The sequence below is a fragment of the Mytilus trossulus genome, chromosome 5 (genome assembly GCF_036588685.1).
Source record: "Mytilus trossulus isolate FHL-02 chromosome 5, PNRI_Mtr1.1.1.hap1, whole genome shotgun sequence".
Taxonomy (NCBI): Eukaryota; Metazoa; Mollusca; class Bivalvia; order Mytilida; family Mytilidae; genus Mytilus; species Mytilus trossulus.
The window spans coordinates 28,538,488-28,561,183 of NC_086377.1; the positions used below are offsets into that span (position 1 = coordinate 28,538,488).

The following is a 22,696-nucleotide window of genomic DNA, read 5'->3' on the forward strand; positions in this document are numbered from 1 at the left end:
TATTTGTGATCACAGAGAGGGACTAGCAAGCAAATTTTAATTGTAGCTAATTCACTGTTAAAACAATGTTCCACTGTAAACGAATGTTATTTTTTCCAATATATAAGGACTTAGTTAGCTAAATCTACAAATTTTATTTGAAATTATGAATTTTTATTACAATAGATTAATATATGCTAACTAAAGGTAGATTTTCAAATTTAATCTCCCCACCGAACACACACCTATATAATACATCATTGGAAAGAGGAAATCGTGTACTATAATAATATGCCTGTCGTCAGGACTTAATATGGTCTCAATTTTTTTAATTGAGGTCAAACGTCATATGTAAAAATCTGTTCAAATTTGGGCGAGTTTCAATTTTGACAATTTTTGCTATTTCTAAACTCTACACAAATACAAATGATACTGTTTTGGCTCTATTAGGGCCCCGCCTAAGGCGGGTCGCCCTCTAGTGATCAGTCTGTTCGTCCGTCCGTCCGTCCGTCCGTCCGTCCGTCCGTCTGTCGTACCGTCTGTCCGTCCGTCCGTAACACTTTAGTGTCCGCTCTATATCTTGAGAACCGTTATGATTTCAAAGTTTATACTTGTCATCTATTTCAACCAACACCAGAGGGTGTGTCATGATGTATGTACAACTTCCTAGGTCAAAGGTCAAGGTCAAAAACTTTAGTTTCAGTTGGCAACCCTGTGTCCTTTGGTGAAGATCGTGTCCGCTTCATATCTAGATAACCGTTATGATTTTATACTTAATACTTAACATGATTATTAACCAACACCAGAGGGTGTGTCATGATGTATGTACAACTTCCTAGGTCAAAGGTCAAGGTCAAAGACTTTGGTTTCAGTTGACAACCCTGTGTCCTGTAGTGAAGATCGTGTCCGCTCCATATCTAGATAACCGTTATGATTTCAAAGTTTATACTTGACATCCATTTTAACCACTACCAGAGGGCGTGTCATGATGTATGTACAACTTCCTAGGTCAAAGGTCAACGTAAAAAAATCTTTGGTTTCAGTTGACAACCCCGTGTCCTGTTGTGAAGATTGTGTCCGCTCTATATCTTGAGAACCGTTATGATTTTAAATATTATACTTGACATCCATTTTAACCAACACCAGAGGGTGTGTCATGATGTATGTACCACTTCCTGGGTCAAAGGTCTGTCTGTCTGTTGGTCTGTCAATCTCTAACAAATTTTTATTCTCACTATATTTTGAGAGGACAGCTGTTATTATTTCATACTTTATACCTGACAAACATTTTCAACTTAACATATATATTAACCAACACCAGAGAATGTGTCATTATGTATGCATCCTAGGTCAAAGGTCAGTCCGTCGGTCTGTCCGTCGGTCTGTCCATCCGCTCGTTGTTCTTAACAAATTGTGTCTGCTCTACCTCTCGAGAACCGTAAATATTTCATACTTTATACTTGGTGGGTCATAATATATTGAAGGCATAATTCTAAAAATATGTGACAAATATCAATTGAGCAGCACCTTTAAACATTTTGTTCAAATATCAATCCATATATCCAGAAGTCACCTTAGAGTAGTCAACAATGAGTTCATATGGAACGCCATAGCTGTCTTATGTGTCTTTTTTTTATTGCTTTTCTATTATAAGATGGTGGTTTTCTATTATAAGATGGTGGTTTTCTATTATAAGAGGATGGTTTTCTATTATAAGATGATGGTTTTCTATTATAAGATGGTGCTTTTCTATTATAAGATGGTGGTTTTCTATTATAAGATGGTGGTTTTCTATTATAAGATGGTGGTTTTCTATTATACGAAGGTGGTTTTCTATTATAAGATGGTGCTTTTCTATTATAAGATGGTGGTTTTCTACTATAAGGTGCTTTTTTATTATAAGGTGCTTTTCTATTATAAGGTGCTTTTCTATTATAAGGTGCTTTTCTATTATAAGGTGCTTTTTTATTATAAGGTGCTTTTCAATTATAAGGATCTTTTCTATTATAAGGTGCTTTTCTATTATAAGGTGCTCTTTTATTATAAGGTGGTTTTCTATTATAAGGTGGTTTTCTATTATAAGGTGGTTTTCTATTATAAGGTGCTTTTTTATTATAAGGTGCTTTACTATTATAAGGATCTTTTCTATTATAAGGTGCTTTTCTATTATAAGGTGCTTTTTTATTATGTGATGGTGGTTCCCGTGATTAACCGTGAGTGTGGGGAAGCACTAATGACAGGACGATTGCCCGGATAGTGACAGGACGGTTGACCGGACGAGATATAAAAAGTCATAACTTTTTTGTTATTCGGTAGATTGGTTTAATATTTGTAGACCTTAAAGATATTAAAATATATTTTATGAAAATCAAAGAAAATAAGTGGAAAAAAATATTTTTGAGCAAATAAAGTTGACCGGACGGTATTCACACTCGTCGTTATACGCTGTACATATATTCAACTTGTTCAATTCAATTTAAAATATTTTATTGTTCAAATATTAAATGTACATTTAAACAAAGGGATTGGACAAAAGGCAGTGCCTATACAAATCCTTTCCCATACAAGATGGATTGAATAACATGCATGATAGTATATAATTTTCTGGTAAGTTAATAGATCATACGTTGTTGCAGTGAGTCAGGGAGGCAGTTCCTCCACTTCTTGAAGTATTTTTTGTGTATACTTTATATATAAATAACTATGTAAACAAAGTTAAAGCAAGACCTACTGAAGGTGATGTCGAATTTTATACCAAAATAATAAGTGTTGGTTAGGAATCAAGTAGATCATAAAGTGATTTTTACTCAAATTCACAAGCTCACTGCAACAAAGTTGTTCTATTTATATGAATAAAAATAATTCATTGGCCCTTTTTTGCAATACATAAATAATTTAGTGTACCATCTTATTACATGACTATGAATTTCTTGATTTTTGAAAATATAATTACCATGATTACTAATACAAAAAATAAAATAAAATATATATAAATTTATTTGCAAAAAGATGCTAAACACAATTGGTTGTTTTTTGTGTTAAAAGTTAGGTTTGTCTTTAATTAAGACTAAAGAGTGGTACACTGTGGTTATAGGCTGGTTTCTAAACAGTATATATCACATGAATTATTATAAAATCTTCCAGTTTCATGAATATATTGTTGTACATATGTAAATATCTCTGTGTTTTCGTCAATATTTAAGTCTGAGCAACCCTGTAGTAGGACATCAAGATTGACATTTTCAAAGTTACTTATTTTTTGAAAGAGCTCATATCTCTGATAAATGTAAAAATGGACAAACATAAAAGAAATGAATATTATCTTCTACTGGATCTCCACATGCACACATAGAGCTGTCCGACAAATGATCACAGAAGAGATGATCTTTTAGATCACTAGCCTCATTTCTTAATTGGCAGTGGATTATATTAACTTTACGTGAACCAGTGGAAAAGAAAACAGGGCAAGGACTTATGTCCTCATTCAGTTTTCTTTTAAATCCTGTGAAGCTTAAAATATTTTTAACTTCTCCATCAAGGGAATTCCACTTTTCAAGAGTATGTGGTCTACAAATATTAAACCAATCTACCGAATAACAAAAAAGTTATGACTTTTTATACGACCGCAAATTTTGAAAAAATTTTCGTCGTATATTGCTATCACGTTGGCGTCGTCGTCGTCGTCGTCGTCGTCCGAATACTTTTAGTTTTCGCACTCTAACTTTAGTAAAAGTGAATAGAAATCTATGAAATTTTAACACAAGGTTTATGACCATAAAAGGAAGGTTGGTATTGATTTTGGGAGTTTTGGTCCCAACATTTTAGGAATTAGGGGCCAAAAAGGGCCCAAATAAGCATTTTCTTGGTTTTCGCACTATAACTTTAGTTTAAAATAATAGAAATCTATGAAATTTTGACACAAGGTTGATGATCACAAAAGAAAGGTTGGGATTGATTTTGGGAGTTTTGGTTTCAACAGTTTAGGAATTAGGGGCCAAAAAAGGGCCCAAATAAGCATTATTCTGGGTTTTCGCACAATAACTTTAGTTTAAGTAAATAGAAATCAATGAAATTTAAACATAATGTTTATGACCACAAAAGGAAGATTGGTATTGATTTTGGGAGTTTAGGTCCCAACAGTTTGGGAATAAGGGGCCAAAAAGGGACCCAAATAAGCATTTTTCTTGGTTTTCGCACCATAACGTTAGTATAGGTAAATAGAAATCTATGAAATTTAAACACAAGGTTAATGACCATAAAAGGAAAGTTGGTATTGATTTTGGGAGTTTTGTTCCCAACAGTTTAGGAAAAAGGGGCCCAAAGGGTCCTAAATTAAACTTTGTTTGATTTCATCAAAATTGAATAATTGGGGTTCTTTGATATGCCGAATCTAACTGTGTATGTAGATTCTTAACTTTTGGTCCCGTTTTCAAATTGGTCTACATTAAGGTCCAAAGGGTCCAAAATTAAACTTAGTTTGATTTTAACAAAAATTGAATCCTTGGGGTTCTTTGATATGCTGAATCTAAAAATGAACTTAGATTTTTTATTACTGGCCCAGTTTTCAAGTTGGCCCAAATCGGGGTCCAAAATTAAACGTTTTTGATTTCATCAAAAATTGAAAAAATGGGGTTCTTTGATATGCCAAATCTAACTGTGTATGTAGATTCTTCATTTTTGGTCCCGTTTTCAAATTGGCCTACATTAAGGTCCAAAGAGTCCAAAATTAAACTAAGTTTGATTTTAACAAAAATTAAATTTGTGGGCCTCTTTGATTTGCTGAATCTAAACATGTACTTAGATTTTTGATTATTTTTGAATATCAAGTGTCATGCAGGACAATACTTTAGAATTATTTTTTAAACTAGTATATTAGGTGAGGTATCAAATCAAAGCAATAGAACACTGCAGTCAAATATGACCTCAAATTGAATTGCGGATACTTCATATTTTATTAAAGACTTCTCGTTGCTTTTGGTTTTTTTTCACAATTATTACTGCTTCCATATAGTATTATCTGTTGTTGTATATTTTACTCTGGTTAATATCAATTAGATTATAGGTTTTGTACCTATAACCCCCCTATTTTTTCCCTTGCAACGTACCACAAACTTCAAAGGTATTCCATATAAAAAAAAAATGTGATATGAAAGCAAATGAGGCAACCCTCCAAATGAGACTAAATGAAATGAGACATAAATTACCAATACGTCTAGAACGGGCTTCAACAATGAGTAAAATTTATACTGCATAGTCTTCGATTCCCGAAATGATTATTTTAAAACGAACGAAAAATCTATCGACCTGATTAATATACAAAATAAATAAGAAACAAATAAATATAGTATAGAAACAAACGACAAACATTGCATTACCGTCTCGTGATATGAAACAGACACAAACAGAATGTGGCGAGGTTTAACTTTTTAAGGGTGCGCCTGCATTCTCCTAACCCGGGGCTGGGACCGTGTGTATCACTGCAACAAAATTAAGCTTTATACATAATCAACCGTTATCTCCATCATCTTCATTTCCATCTGCACATGAAAAGTTCTTAAAGCCAACACGTTATTTTGAGTTTTTCTTTACAAGTATAGACAAGGTATTGTAGGAAGTCAGAAGACATTTGTTCCAATAAAAAACCAGCTTCAAACCATCCCTTTCTATTCATCCAAGATTTAACAGAGATCTAAAATGGGGTTAAGATGACATCCATATGCTTATCTGCAAAGATGATGGGGAAAAATTATACGAGACGTACACACTATCTTGGCTGTATGCAGTTTCATAGAGTTACCATAATATGAATTGCAATAAAGACGAAGGCATTGACGGAATTGAAGAAGAAAGAAACAATTCTTCCGAAGTTGGTATACTTCTGTAGAGTTTGTAGAGATGTCCTTCCAGCGGAAGACATATCTGTCCGTTATTTGTGTCTATTACGTTTGACATTGATATTGTGATGTCAGTTTTCAATTGACTAGCAGCTGATATGGCATCTCAAATAGTTATTTTGCTACAAAATATTATGTTATATTTGCCTTGAACTTGTTGAAGATGTTTGACAACTAAATTTCTATAGAAATCAATGAGTTTAGACTGCATTTTACAAGTAGAATATATATTTTAAATTAGAATCAGCTGGAAAAAAATATCTATATTTATCTAGTAACGGTGTCATGAGGAATGACCATTAAATCGTTGTCAATAACCAAAAATTAGTAAAAACAGTATCGTGATCTGAGATATCTGCTTCCACGGGTTTGTGTTTTGTTTCTCGATTTAAGCAAATAATTTGTTATACAACCAAAATGACAGAGTGCTTGAAGTTTGAAAGATGGACGGAAAACTATTTCAACTTTAGCTCTATCTGACACGGCTAAACATTCTTTATACGCTCATTTGATTCAAACTTGTGTAGTTTTTTATCTTTCTAAAATGTTTTGTTAAAACAAAATATGCAAGCGCTCCAGTTAAACGACTGCATTCTAGAACGCGTACACATGCCTGAAACTGAGGGATACCAGTCCAATAATTGTATGTCGTAATTACATATCAGATGAGAAGTGTCCTTGATCTAAAAGGGGGAACAAATATGTTTACTTGTGTAATTTTTGTAGCATGAACGATGATAAACTGCCTGCAAGGACTTCTGCATATTAACAGCTATCGCATGAAACATCTTGATGTTCACCTCATCTAATCTTTTATTCAATGCAGATACAAAAATTGACTTCCCTATCCTAGTAAATTGACTTAGAATTTCAGTCGACTTTTTTTTCTTTTCTTGGCATATTAAACACTGCCTAAAATTTAACAACTTTTGTCTTTTCTTTGGACTTAATCATGTTAATAGAGCAAGTTGCAAAGGACTTGACATATCACGGAAGATTTACTGAAACTATCCGTCAATTATTTTGATTTTACAATAAGACTTCTGACAAAGTATATTTGATGTTTTATAACAAAAACTCATAGAATATAAACACATACAAACAAAGTATGTAGCATATATCAGTGCACTTTAAATTGAACATATGTGTATTTAATAGCAAAAAGTTAGTAATATCATATATTATGCAGTATCCGAATTTAAACATAAATACAAATGTATGTACTTTTAACATTTATACCATCATATTTGTACTGTAATGCCGTATCATAATTGTTTATTGTATTTTATATTGTATATAATCTTTATTTATCATTATTATTGATGCATTGTTTATTTTTAATGTAATTGTTATTGTATTAAGAGAGCCTTATTGAAAATTGGTGTAATCCAAATAAGTTACTCTCTCAAATAAAGATATTATTATTAAGTCACCAAAACGGAGTTTCGGAAACTTTGTTTTTGTCCCGTTCCTTATTATTCTTATTCTTCTTTTTCTGACCTCTTAAACTGTTCTACAATTTTTTGGAAGCAGTAGAGGATGGAAACTTTATATTTTTTCTGTGTATGGGTCTGCATCATGGGGGTTGCAGAACCCAATGTCCATGATGCCAGGGTGTCATCTTGGCATAATTAGGGGGGCTCAAATATGGGTGGGGTAAATTTTTTTTTACATTTCTTAAATTTACTTCTGTATGTAGAGTAGATGGAATTATGATTACTATTATGAATATTTAGAGACACATGTCTGTTTCAATATGGAACTTATTTTATTTCAGTAGGGGGTCTCCTTGGCATAATTTTAGGGGGCTGAATTTTCATAGAACATTCCAGAACACCAATGTTAAATTTATTCTAGAGACATTAAATGGTACATGATGGTATATAATTATGGAGGGAACAAATTACAGTGGGGGTTGGACTTAGGAATATTCAAAATGGCCGCCGTTACCATGGAAACAGCAAAATATGAAAAACTTCAAAATGCTTCAAAAATATTGAAACTTATTACAAATGTTGCCTTACTTATGTAGACTAAATTTTTGAGTTTGGAATTTTCAAAATGGCCGCCGTTGCCATGGAAACAGCAAAAATGTCCAAAAATTTCAAAATGGTTCAAATTTGATGAAACTTAAAACAAATGTTGCCTAGTATATCTGGACTTGACTTTTGATTTTAAAATTTCAAAAGTGGCCGCCGTTACCATGGAAACGACAAAAATGTGAAAAATATCAAATTCCTTTTGAATTTAATGAAATTTTACACACAGGTTATGTTGCATCATGGATACCGTAGAACAATGATTTGGGGTCCGTTTTGGTGACTTTTGTGTTAGCATCCTAACACAGGATTACTTGTTATTATTAACCGGATTTTTGTTACAAAAATGTCAGTTATTGATTTGGGGATGTACGGCGGGTGGCAATAAAATGATGTCCGTGCATTTACTCATGAACCGTTCAACCAAATCTTTTAAAACTTTAATATGTTGTTACTGACAACTGAATGAAGGTCAAGTTCAATAATGTCGATTTTGACTTTTACCGTTCAGGAGGTATGGTTCTTGAAATATTGAAAAATGGAGTTTCCAGTCGTGTCCGTGCATTTACGCATGAACTGTTCTACCAAAGCTTCCCAAATTTTAGTATGTTGTTACTGATAACAAAATGGAGGTCAAGTTTAATAATGACAATTTTGACTTTTACCGTTTAGGAGTTATGGTTCTTGAAAGATTGAAAAATGGAGTTTCCAGTTGTGTCTGTGCATTTACGCATGAACTGTTCTACCAAAGCTTCCCAAATTTTAATATGTTGTTACTGATAATAAAATGGAGGTCAAGTTCAATAATGACAATTTTGACTTTTACCGTTCAGGAGTTATGGTTCTTGAAAGATTGAAAAATGGAGTTTCCAGTCGTGTCCTTGCATTTACACATGAACTGTTCTATCAAACCTTCCCAAATTTTAATATGCTGTTACTGATGACAAAATGGAGGTCAAGTTTTATAATGACGATTTTGACTTTTACCGTTCAGGAGTTAATATGGTTCTTGAAAGATTGAAAATGGTGTTTCCAGTCGTGTCCGTGCATTTTCTCATGAACAATTCAACCAAAGCTTTTGAAATATTTATATGATGTTACTGATGACAAAATAGAGGTCAAGTTCAATAATGACGATTTTGACTTTTACCGTTCAGGAGTTATGGTTCTTGAAAGATCATAAAATGTCCTTTCCATTCACATTATTGCATTTACTCATGAACCATTCAATCTAAGCTTTTCAAATTTTAATATGTTGATACTGATGACAAAATGAAGGTTAAATTTGATATTGACAATTTTCACTTTCACCATTCCTCAGTAATGGTTCTTGTGATATTACCAGAACACAAAGAAATGTTAATAAATCCGGTTTGCTGTCGTTGTGACAGCCTTTTGTTATTATTATTTATATCAGTTGAGAGCAAACTATTGACTAATACACAAAATGTGACGGAAGGCAAGTGATTAAGTTCCGTGTTGAAATTGAAGTTTTTTATTCCAGTCTTTTTCCATTGATTTCTTAAGGGTTTTTTCATATTTTGGTTCCGAAATTTTTATCACTGATTATTTTTATGAAATACTTTATGCTTAAAATACTATGGGATAATTTGTATTACTACTATGAAGAAGAAACTAAAGTTTGTGTATGTATTTGCTATTAAAATTACCTCAATTTTAAACAGTCCAAACTTCGCAAAATTTATAGATTATAAGAAAATGAAATACTGAATAGAATATTTTGACATATAAAAGTATCTTCAGGAAAAACTATTTCAGTTAAATGTAAGCAAACATACACAATTTTTCATTTTGAAAAAGGGGGGTTGAAACTCTCCAATATACTACTAGTCATTAAAACGACTTTTTAGAAAAATGTGACCGTACGAAATTCTGACGACAGGGCAAAAACTAAAGAAGACATATTTGTCTTTAAGTTAAGACTATTTTTAGTCGTGTGTTATTTTGGGAGATTAAACTCGCGATCTAGACGACTTTTTATACTTCTGTCACCGCACTATAAGACTCTCTACATACAATGTTAACAATATAAGTAGATAAAGCATAATTAATCTATTATTACACACATGTAAATAATAGATGCATATAAAGTAATATAACAACAGCAACAAAAACACCTATGGTATACATTGTGGATTAACTTATAAATATAACTCTTTTAAAAATAAAATAACTTGTAAGAGTTTTTGATTGCAGATAATTTTATGCTCTGCAACTCGACTTTCTTAACTCGCAACTCGACTTTTGTTCCTATCAACTCGACTTTTGTAACTCGCAACTCGACTTTTATAACTCGCAACTCGACTTTCGGAACTCGCAACTCGACTTTCGGAACTCGCAACTTGCAACTCGACGACAAGAAACCATCGCAGAGATAAGTCATATAAAAAAGAAGATGTGGTATGATTGCCAATGAGACAACTATCCACAAAAAAAACAAAATGACACAAACATTAACAACTATAGGTCACCGTACGGCCTTCAACAATGAGCAACGCCCATACCGCATAGTCAGCCATAAAAGGCCCCGATAAGACAATGTAAAACAATTCAAACGAGAAAACTAACAGTCTTATTTATGTAAAAAAAATGAACGAAAAACAAATATGTAACACATAAACAAACGACAACCACTGAATTACAGTCTCCTGACTTGGGACATACATAAATAATGTGGCGGGGTTTAACATGTTAGCGGGATCCCAACCCTCCCCCTAACCTGGGACAGTGGTATAACAGTACAACATAAGAACGAACTATAAAAATCAGTTGAAAAAAGCTTAAATCGGCCGGGTACTTATACATCCCGACACAAAAAGACACAATGAACAGATCTGAGAGTACTTGCAGTTATCTGACAGCTAGTTCAAAGCCACTAACAACTAATAAAAAAAGCATGCCTCAAAGACTAAACATTTATAAATACATTTATTTGCTTTTAATTATAGAGTTGAAAACGGACTCAATTACTGGAGCTGAACCTTATTGAACATGTTGAAAGGATGAATGTTTTGGAGGATTAATTGACGAGCAATTGGTAGATCAGTTAAGCCAGTAATTAACAAGAGAAGTATGAAAACAAAAGCAGACGATATCAAATCTCATGTCTGTGTCTGTGATGTATGCGGTAAAGGGTTCAGACGGCATGGTAATTTACAGGTTCACATGAGAATACATACAGGTGTAGAACCTCATCACTGTGGTGTATGTGGTAAAGGGTTTAGTCAGCTTTGTAATTTACAGAGTCACAAGAGAATACATACCGGTGAAAAACCTTATGACTGTGGTGTATGTGGTAAAAGGTTTAGTCACTCGGGTAGTTTAACGACTCACATGAGAACACATACGGACGAGAAACCTCATGAATGTGGTGTATGTGGTAAAAGATTTAGTCAGTCGGGTACTTTAAAGAGGCACATGATAACACATACGGACGATAAACCTCATGAATGCGATGTGTGTGGTAAAGGCTTTAGTCAGCGTCCTTATTTACAGATTCACATGAGAACACATACAGGTGAAACACCTCATCACTGTGGTGTATGTGGTAAAGGGTTTAGTCAGAGTCGTTATTTACAGAAGCACATGAGAACACATTCAGGCAAAAAACCTCATGAATGTGATTTGTGTGGTAAAGGTTTTAGTCAGCATCCTTATTTACAGAGGCACATGAGAACACATACAGGCGAACAACCTCATGATCATGATTTATGTGGTAAAGGTTTTAGTCGGCGTCCTTATTTACAGAGGCACATGAGAACACCTACAGGTGCAAAACCTCAACACTGTGGTGAATGTGGTAAAGAGTGTAGTCGGACGGATAGTTTGAAGACTCACATGAAAACACATACGGACAATAAACATATTTTTTGTGATGTGTGTGGTAAAGGTTTTAGTCAGCGTCCTTATTTACAGAGGCACATGAGAACACATACAGGTGCAAAACCTCAACACTGTGGTATATGTGGTAAAGGGTTTAGTCAGCGTCCGTATTTACAGAGGCACATGAGAACACATACACATACAGGTGAACAATCTCATCCCTGTGATGTATGTGGTAAAGGTTTTAGTCAGCATCGTAATTTACAGATTCACATGAGAATACATACAGGTGAACAACCTCATGAGTGTGAAGTATGTGGCAAAAAGTTTAGTCGTCTTGGTAATTTACATACACATATGAGAATACATACAGGTGATTACCCTCATGAATGTGGTGTATGTGGTAAAGGATTTGGTCAGCGTGACAATTTACAGAGGCACATGAGGACACATACAGGTGACAAACCTCATGCATGTGATGTATGTAGTAAAGGCTTCAGTCGGCTTGATAGATTAAAGAGTCATATGATAATACATACAGACGATAAACCACATATCTGTGATGTATGTGGTAGAGGCTTTAGTCAGTATTTGTATTTGCAAAGACACAAAGGAACACACACAGATTATAAACCTCATGAATGTACCGTATGTGGTAAAGACTTTAGTCAGCTTGGTAGTTTACAGAATCACCTGAAAACACATACGGACGATCAACCTTATGATTGCGATGTATGTGGTAAAAGCTTTAGTCAGCGTCGTTATTTACAGAGGCACGTGAGAACACATACAGGTGAAAAACCTCATGACTGTGTCGTATGTGGTAAAGGGTTTAATCAGTTAGGTAATTTACAGAGTCACATGAGAATACATACAGGTGATAAACCTCATGGCTGCAGTGTATGTTGCAAAAAGTTTATTCACCTTCAAGATTTAAAGACACACATGAGAATACATACAGGTGAAAAGCCTTATGAGTGTGACGTATGTGGCAAAAAGTTTAGTCGTCTTGGTAATTTACGGACACACATGATAATACATACAGGCGATTACCCTCATGAATGTGGTGAATGTGGTAAAGGATTTGGTCGACTAGATCATTTACAGAATCACACAAAAACACATAATGGCGATAAACCTCATATCGGTGATGTATCTGTTTAAAAGTTTAGTGAGCTTTGTATTTTACATGAGAATACATAATGGCGATAGAACTTATATCGGTGATGTATGCGTTATAAAATTTATTGAGCTTTTTATTTTATATGAGAATTCATAATGGCGATAAACCTCATAACGGTGATGTATGCGTTATAAAGTTGAACAAGCTTTGTATTTTACATGAGAATTCATAATGGCGATAAACCTCATAACGGTAATGTATGCGTTATAAAGTTGAATGAGCTTTGTACTTAAAATGAGAATACATAATGGCGATAGAACTCATATCGGTGATGTATGCGTTATAAAGTTGAACAAGCTTTGTATTTTACATGAGAATTCATAATGGCGATAAACCTCATAACGGTAATGTATGCGTTATAAAGTTGAATGAGCTTTGTACTTTACATGAGAATACATAATGGCGATAGAACTCATATTGGTGATGTATGCGTTATAAAATTTATTGAGCTTTGTATTTTTCATGATAATTCATAATGGCGATGAACCTTATATCGGTGATGTATGCCAAATAAAGTGTAATGAGTTATTGTATTTTACACGAGAACACATACAGTCGACAAATCTCATTACTGTGATGTTGATGGTAAAATGTTAAGTTATCTTAGAAATTTACAGAGACACATGAGAACACATACAGTCGATAAATCTCATTTTTGTGATGCTGATGGTAAAATGTTTAGTTATCTTAGAAATGTACAGAGACACATGAGAACACATAAAGGAAAATTACTGTGATGTTGGAAGTAAAGGCTTTATTTATATTAAAAATGTGCAGAGACACATGTTAACCCATATGTGAGATACGTAACATCACAGGAATGAAAATACTGCATGCGTGTCAGAATTTGTTTAAATTTGTGACTTAAAAAGACACTTTAGAATACAATCTTGAGTAAAACTCGTTAAAAGGATTTTTGTTTTAAAGAATTAATCCATTAAACATTAACAAAGATTGTGTAGATGTAAGAACATTTCAGCACATGTATATATCCATATATCTGTATATTTGAGGTAAACCTTGATTTTTTTTATTTATGTGGTGGGATGTTTAGCGTTAAGTTTTAATTTTAGATTAGAACACAAAAGAAGATGTGGTATGATTGCCAATGAGACAACTGTCCACAAAAGAACACATGTAGGAGATAAACCCTCATATATATGATATTTGCTAAAGGGTTTAGTCGGCTTAGTAATTTTCAATGACACAAGTGGATACTTGCATGAGATAAACATCATTTATATGATACGTGTATTGCTAAAGGGTTTAGTCGGCTTTCTAATTTGCTGAGAACACATTATATATGTGATGTTTGGTTAAGGGTTTAGTCGACTTTCTAATTTGCAGACACATAAGAACACACATTACATGAGAATACATCATGTATGTGATATTTGGTGAAGGATTTTGTCGGCTTAGTAATTTTCAATTACACAAGTGAATACCTGCATGAACTAACCATCATGTATGAGATATTCAGTAAAGGGTTCACTCGACTTGATAATTAACAGTGACACATTGGAACACATTCATGAGATTATCACAGTTCATGTAATATTTGAATATCGGTTTACCCGGTTTGCATTCTGTGTGTTGTTAGCTATTCCTTTTTAAAAGGTGCTATTTTGGTAAAGGGTTTATTCGGCTTGACAACTCACAAAGACGCATATGATATGTGTGATATTTTGTTAAGGGTTCATTCGACTTTATCTTACTTTTGCCTTTAAGTTATTGTTATTGATCCTTAGACATGTAAGCTTATGTGGTGCTTGTAGATTTTTTTTTATCTTCTACACTTTCAACATAAATTAATGGTCAGTAAGGGAGCTACCATTAGATTTTTAGGAGGGGGGAGGGGGGCTAGGATGAAATTTGAAAAAAGGCAGGTCAGGATTTTGAGTTTAAAAAAAAGGCAGGATGACTAACTTTGCAAAAAAAAGGCAGGATGACAATTGTTGTAAAAAAGTCAGGATCAGCTAAGAAAAAAAGGCAAGACAAAATTTTTCATTCTAGCCCCCCACCCCACCCCACCACCATAAAAATCAAATGGTAGCTCCCTAAATCAGATGAGCTTTTTCAGAGTTTGAATTTTTGTCTATTTAAGCTGGTCCTTAGTAGTTTGCTTGGATTGATTTACTTTTGTGAATATGCAAAATAGGTATTGAACATGATTGTTGTTTACATGCAGAGACACTGTGAAAAAATGAAACAAGATGCACTGAACGCAAAGTATATTCCTGAAATACATGAAACAAATGTTAGTGAACTCCAAGGAACGTCCTGAAAATACATGAAAGACGTGTCACTGGACCTAAGGTATAGTTCCTAAAACATGAACTTGTGTAACTGAAAGCAAAGTATCGTTCTGAACAAAACTGAAATATGTGCATATTATTAACCGTAAAGTAGAGCCCTGAACATATATAAAAGAAACACAAGTGTGCATGTAACTAAACTTAAAATGTCGTTCTGATCATAAATGAAACATGTGCAACTGAACGTAAGGTGTAGTCCTGAACAAACATGAAACATGTGCCACTGAACGTAAGGTGTAGTACTGAACAATCATGAAACATATGCTACTGAACGAGAGGTGTAGTCCTGAACAATCATGAAACATATGCTACTGAACGTGAGGTGTAGTCCTGAACATAAATGAAACATATGCCACTGAACGTAAAGTGTAGTCCTGAACCAAACATGAAACATATGCCACTGAACGTGAGGTATAGTCCTGAACAAACATGAAACATATGCCACTGAACGTGAGGTATAGTCCTGAACAAACATGAAACATGTGCCACTGAACGTAAGGTGTAGTCCTGAACAAATATGAAACATATGCCACTGAACGTGAGGTGTAGTCCTGAACAAACAGAAACATGTGCAACTGAACGTGAGGTTTAGTCCTGAACAAATATGAAACATGTGCCACTGAACGTGAGGTGTAGTCCTGAACAAACATGAAACATATGCCACTGAACGCAAAGTGTAGTCCTGAACAAATATGAAACATGTGCCAACGAACATAATAAAGTATCGACCTGCACATATGAAACATGCCACTATGAACGTGAGATGTAGTCCTGAACAAACATGAAACATATGCCACTGAACATGAGGTGTAGTCCTGAACAAACATGAAACATGTGCCACTGAACCTAAGGTGTAGTCCTGAACAATCAGGAAACATATGCTACTGAACGTGAGGTGTAGTCCTGAACATAAATGAAACATATGCCACTGAACGTGAGGTGTAGTCCTGAACAAATATGAAACATGTGCCAACGAACATAATAAAGTATCGACCTGAACATATGAAACATGCCACTATGAACGTGAGGTGTAGTCCTGAACAAACATGAAACATATGCCACTGAACGTGAGGTGTAGTCCTGAACAAACATGAAACATGTGCAACTGAACGTGAGGTATAGTCCTGAACAAATATGAAACATGTGCCACTGAACGTGAGGTGTAGTCCTGAACAAACATGAAACATATGCCACTGAACGTAAAGTGTAGTCCTGAACAAATATGAAACATGTGCCAACGAACATAATAAAGTATCGACCTGAACATATGAAACATGCCACTATGAACGTGAGGTGTAGTCCTGAACAAACATGAAACATATGCCACTGAACGTGAGGTGTAGTCCTGAACAAACATGAAACATGTGCAACTGAACGTGAGGTATAGTCCTGAACAAATATGAAACATGTGCCACTGAACGTGAGGTGTAGTCCTGAACAAACATGAAACATATGCCACTGAACGTAAAGTGTAGTCCTGAACAAATATGAAACATGTGCCAACGAACATAATAAAGTATCGACCTGAACATATGAAAGATGCCACTATGAACGTGAGGTGTAGTCCTGAACAAACATGAAACATATGCCACTGAACGTGAGGTGTAGTCCTGAACAAATATGAAACATATGCCACTGAGCGTGATGTATAGTCCTGAACAAACATGAAACATGCTACTAAACGTGAAGTATAGTAATGAACATAAATTAAACATGAGCAACTTAACATAAAGTATTGTCCTGCACAGAAAAAATGCCACTGATTGCGAAGTATAGTCCTAAAAATACACGAAACATGTGCCACTGAACGTAAAGTGTAGTCCTGCAAATATATGAAACATGTGCCAAATTAACGAACATATTAAAGAATCGCTCTGAACATATGAACAAACGGCTTGAAACATGCCACTGAACGTGAAGTATAGTAATGAAAATACAAGCAACATGTACAACTAAACATAAAGAATTTTTCAGAACATAAATGAATCATGTGCCTCGAACGTTAAGTATCGTTTATGTTCAACTTTGTGTTTATGTCTAAATATCATACATGTATGTGAATGCCGGCCGATGACAATTATATATATTTTCTATTTGCATGTTTTCCAACTTTCTACTTCTACTATGTACATGATGTAATGACCGCCTTCAACACGTTGAAGTTTACGTCACTTGTACTGCGCATTGATTTGTGAAGACATATATATACATTGAAATATAACAAATTTGTGATAATAAACAAAACAAAAATTTTTACATAGTGGTAGTGCATTTTTTAAATTTATTATTTTTTAAATATTAAGATAAAACTATTTACACATGATGAATTTATGGGCTGTAGGTGTAGTTTGAGACGGCTACTTTGAACGACTCTATAGAGTCGCTCATAACAATACTCAGGGGAAGGCTGTTTCAGATTTTAATTGTGCGTGGGAAACACAGGCACTTGTCTCAGAATATTTTTTTTTCCTATATACCTTATTGTTATAATAAGGTATATTGGGGGAAAAAAATTCTGAGACAAGTGCCTGTGGTGGGAAAAATGATTGTTGTCTTATTTGTGTTCTGCAGGATGGAATTTGGTATGAAAGTGTGTGCATGTTCCTGGACTGTCTGAGGGGTTGAATTAATCTGTCTGTTTTGTGATAGAAATGAGATGATATGTTATTTTATAGAACATGACCAGGCGTGCATCCGTATTCTGTTCTTCTGTTAGCAAGGTCTCTCCATTTTAAATGATCTAGCATGTCACTAACGCTTGAGGTGTTTATGTGTCGGTTAGTGACATATCTAGCAGCCATTCTTTGTACCTTTTCTATTTTGTTAATATCCTCAGTAAAGTAAGGGTCCCAAACTGAACAGGCATATTCTAGTGATGGTCTGACTTAAGATTTATATGTCTGTTCCTTTACTGAGGTGGAACTGATGTTAAGATTCCTTCGAAGAAAACCTAATGTGCTGTTGGCTTTATTACAGATGTTGTTTAATATGTGACTGTGCCATTTTAAGTCAGATTGAATTGTCACACCTAGCTATTTCGCCTTATCGACATGTTCAAGAATGTGGCCATGTAAAGTGTAATTATAAACGAATGGATTTTTACTTTGGCTGATGGACATAACAAATTACACTTGTCAGGATGAAAAGCCATCTTCCATGTATTTTCCCAAATGCCTAGTGTGTTGAGGTCTTTTTGAAGGGTTTCACAATCACTGTTTGATTTTATTACCAGATATGCAATGGTGTCATCTGCAAAAAGGCGAATGGTGGAATTTAGCCCAACTGGTATGTCGTTAATAGAAAATAAAAACAGACTTGGGCCCAGAACAGATCTTTGAGGCACTCCGGACTTTACAGGGATGATAGCCTGAAGTCTCACCCTCTAGAATGACTGCTTGGGTACGACATGATAAGAAGCCCTGTGTCCATGGATTTGTTTTCCCCTCATCCCATAGTAATTTAATTTGTGTGTTAACAAGTTATGACTGACTTTATCAAAAGCTTTGGAGAAATCCATTATAAGTACATCTGTTTGTTTTGAGTTTTCCATATTTTTAGTGACATCATCTACAAATTCCAAAAGTTGCCTTTCACAAGATCTGTTTTTTCGAAAGCCGTGTTGTAGGGGATACAGGATGTTATGTTTGTCTGCGTGTGTCATGATTGCGCTAACTACAACATGTTCCATAAAGTTTACAACATATACATGTCAAATAAATAGGTCTATAATTCTCTGGATTATATTTAGACCCTTTCTTGTAAATGGGTGAAAAATGTGCAGTACGCCAGTCAGTAGGGACTTCGCCAGTGTCTAATGGTTTTTGGTATATAAGGCATAGTATTGGTGAAATTGTATGTGCTAACTCCCTAAGGAGACGTGGCTTAAGTTCGTCTGGTCCACTTGCATTAGATGGATTAAATTTAGAAGTAGTTTTGAGATACATTGGATGGTGATATTTATGTCAGGCATCATCATGGTAGGGTACGCTGGCCTAAAGTTAAAAGAACTTTTTTGAGTGGTTTAATTGTATCATTGTTAGATTTTTTATCATATATTCAATGAAATAATCTTCATCTTGCATCTGCAAAAAGGCATATATATGCCAGCTGGAATAGACCACTGTCGAGTTCATCCGTCACCGGAAAAAACTCGTCAATTATACGCGCCTTTATCATCATCATTTGTGCGTTTAGGGGCGTCGTCACTTCCTTCCAATGTAGAGCGAGTGGTTGGAAAACTATAATTCTATATTGTACGAATTATTCGGCAAATTGAATTCTCAAAATTGACAATCAACACTGCTGTCATTAGGGAAATGTCAGTAAGTACCTACAGAGCAACCATTATTTCTAGTTTATCCTGCACAAAGACGATCACTAAGACGCTTGATGAACGTAAATTGTGCAGGGATACAGGCGAGCCCCTCTATCTGGTAAATGACGTCATAAAGGCGTGTATAATTGACGAGTTTTTGCCGGTGACGGATGAACTCGAAAGTGGTCTATTGAAGCCAACTGATATTTAATTTGAGAATAAATAAAGACTCAGTTGGTCTCATCTTCCCAGCATATTGAAGTCGTAAAACGGTACATTTTTGTATCGCATTATCCCTCCTTATACATGGTCCTACATAAGAGTGCGCCGAAATAGAACGGCGATTCAGTATAATAGAAAGAAAACCATGATAACGTTGGTTTCATTCCCTGGACGTATATATTCTCTTTACCGACGAAAATGAAAGTGTGTGAGTTCGTATGTTTTATTTTTGTTATATTTTATTATGTTTAGGGATGGTTAACTTTCTGGTAATAAGACCCGTCACGGCCTGGCTAGGGAATTGGGTAGGCAAATGCGTGTATTCAAAATGGACTTTGCACATACATGTATATCACTATATGTGATAAATAATACGCTGTGTAATCAATTAAGATCAACTTAAAAGCACAGTTCTAAGATTGCAATTATTCAATAACGATAGCAACGGGAATCTTACAAGTTTTCATCATTTTTTGAGATAGGATATTTTGGGTGTGTCTTTTCACCAACGAACAGTTACACCATCGCACAGTGACAACCTTGTCCAAATAATTATGACGTCTGGGAAGGCTTTTTTTTCTGGGACGCCTTTCAACTACGTCACGACGTCTCAGGAAAAAAATAGAATAGCCTTGCCAGACGAAGGAGTCCCAGAAAAACATTAAAATACTTAATAGCCTTGCCAGACGTCATAATTATTTGGACTAAGTGTCAACTCAAAACAACACCGATTACTAGAAATACAGTGATATTAAACTATAAGACATAGAAAGACAATATTTGAAATGCAAATATATTTTTGAGGTGTTTACGGTGATAGTCCAAATAATTATGACGTCTTAGACATGTTAGAGTAAGCTTGTAAATACGTACTTTTTTTTGGTTTGAAATCCAAAATTACAGGATTGATACGAAGACAATACAAAACATACAAACATATATATCATACCTAATTTTTAAACATTGTATATATATATATTAACAGATCTAACATTGTTGGGTTGATGTTTTTGTATATATATATATTCAACTCGTCTAAACATCAACCCAACAATGTTAGATCTGTAAATTTGCTGGTTCTTCCCTCACTGGGATTCGAACCCATGCTACTATAACATGTATAATATCCTGACACCAAATTGCCTGCCCTGCAGCCGTCCCTCTAGACCACACGACCACCTGGGCTCTACAATAATAAAGCTTTCAGTGGCCGTATTTTACCTTTCCTCGTCAGTTTTAACCTAGCGGCGTACTACAGTACCTGATATATAAGGCATGGAGATGTTATTGTTACAGATCAGCTAAATTATCTATAGTACAGTAGTAAAGGATTATACAAATTAATGTAAGGGGACGACCATTTGATATTCGGGGGGGGGGTCAGGAGGATTTATTTTTGATCGGTTATTTATTTTTGTAAACTGAGAGGACAGATTATTCATTTTCTGCACTATTGAAGCAAGATTTTTCATTTTCATTAAAGCAAGGGACTGATTATTCATTTTCACAACTATATTTATGCAAGGATTTGTGATAGTCGAAAACATACATTTTTTAAAATATTTGTTAATTATGAATAATACATGTATAGTCAAGTCATTATGTACCATTTAATCAGAAAAGATCAGTATCCCCTGCAGAAATTTTAAGATTCAAGATTTATTTCATAACCTCAGACACATACTTGCATGACTTGTGTACAAGAGGACAATATATATACAAATATACTAAGATAATACATAGCGAGACAGGACTAACGAAACACAAATACATAGTAATAAGTATATTATAAAAGACAATTGGTATAATTAGATTAAGTATTTTATAATTTTCTTCACGAAATGAATCATTTATATTCCCAAGCAATATACATGTATTGCATACAACATAAATACATAGTATTAAAGTTAATTTAGTTTGGTTTAACTAGCCTTTTTCAAAAGTATTGTTAAGATATTTTGCCGAGCGGAGCGAGGCCAAAAAAATTTGAAGGGTTTTGATACCGCTGAAGGCCCAAGAAGCTATAGACCTGCTAAGTTATTTATTTTCAATACATTGCAAGTCAGTTTATTTATTTTCAAACTACCACAGAAAAAAACATTTATTTTTGTGATTATCAAGGCTGAGTTATTTATTTTCAAAATCCTCCTGGCCCCCCCCCCCCCCCCCCCCCCCAGAATATCAAATGGTCGTCCCCTAAGATACAGTCACAGAAAATAATTATATTTATAAGTACGTCTGAGTCAGTGACAACTCTACAACAGATTTATATATATATATTATGGAGCCCAGGTGGTCGTGTGGTCTAGCGGGATGGCTACAGTGCAGGCGATTTGGTGTCACGATATCACAGTAGCACGGGTTCGAATCCCGTAGAGGGAAGAACAAAGAATTTGTGAAAGCAAATTTACAGGTCTACATTGTAACATAAAATTCATCTTCTAGTTTTAGTGTGACACCCTTGTTCGCTCGCCTTGTTCAATTATAAGAACACTATACTAATGCGAATTTTAGCAAGGTTATTTTAATATTTTGCTTAATTGACGCCTTCCTACATGTCCTAAAACTGTCTTAGAAAAAAATAATAAGCTGTCCAGATGTCATTATTATTTGGACTAGGCCGGTGATTTGCAGACTTGTGGTTTTATAGACTCTCCTATTCTGTTTGATCTAGTTATTCGGTCTTTTAGTTACTCTGAGTCTCAGATGAGTTGTTTTTACAATTTGAATATCATATTTGGGTCACATTTATATCGATAAAAGACAAACAAAAAATATACTTTTGGTAGACCGAATAATTTGACGTCTTGCAAGGCTATTCTATTTTTTTACTGGGACACCTACATCGTGTAAAACATTTTTGTAAAAGGTGGAAAATAAATGATAACGCATGAATGATCTGTTAC

General features: G+C 34.4%; 1 protein-coding gene across 1 annotated transcript in view; it reads left to right on the forward strand.

Moving 5' to 3' along the window:
* LOC134717823 (zinc finger protein 91-like) overlaps positions 1-22,696 on the forward strand; it is a 34,087-nt gene that overhangs the window by 5,777 nt on the left and 5,614 nt on the right. Inside the window, exon 2 of the mRNA XM_063580317.1 lies at positions 10,882-12,913. Coding sequence (XP_063436387.1) covers positions 11,006-12,913 — 1,908 coding nt within the window. The 5' untranslated portion in view covers positions 10,882-11,005. The remainder of the gene's footprint in view (positions 1-10,881; positions 12,914-22,696) is intronic.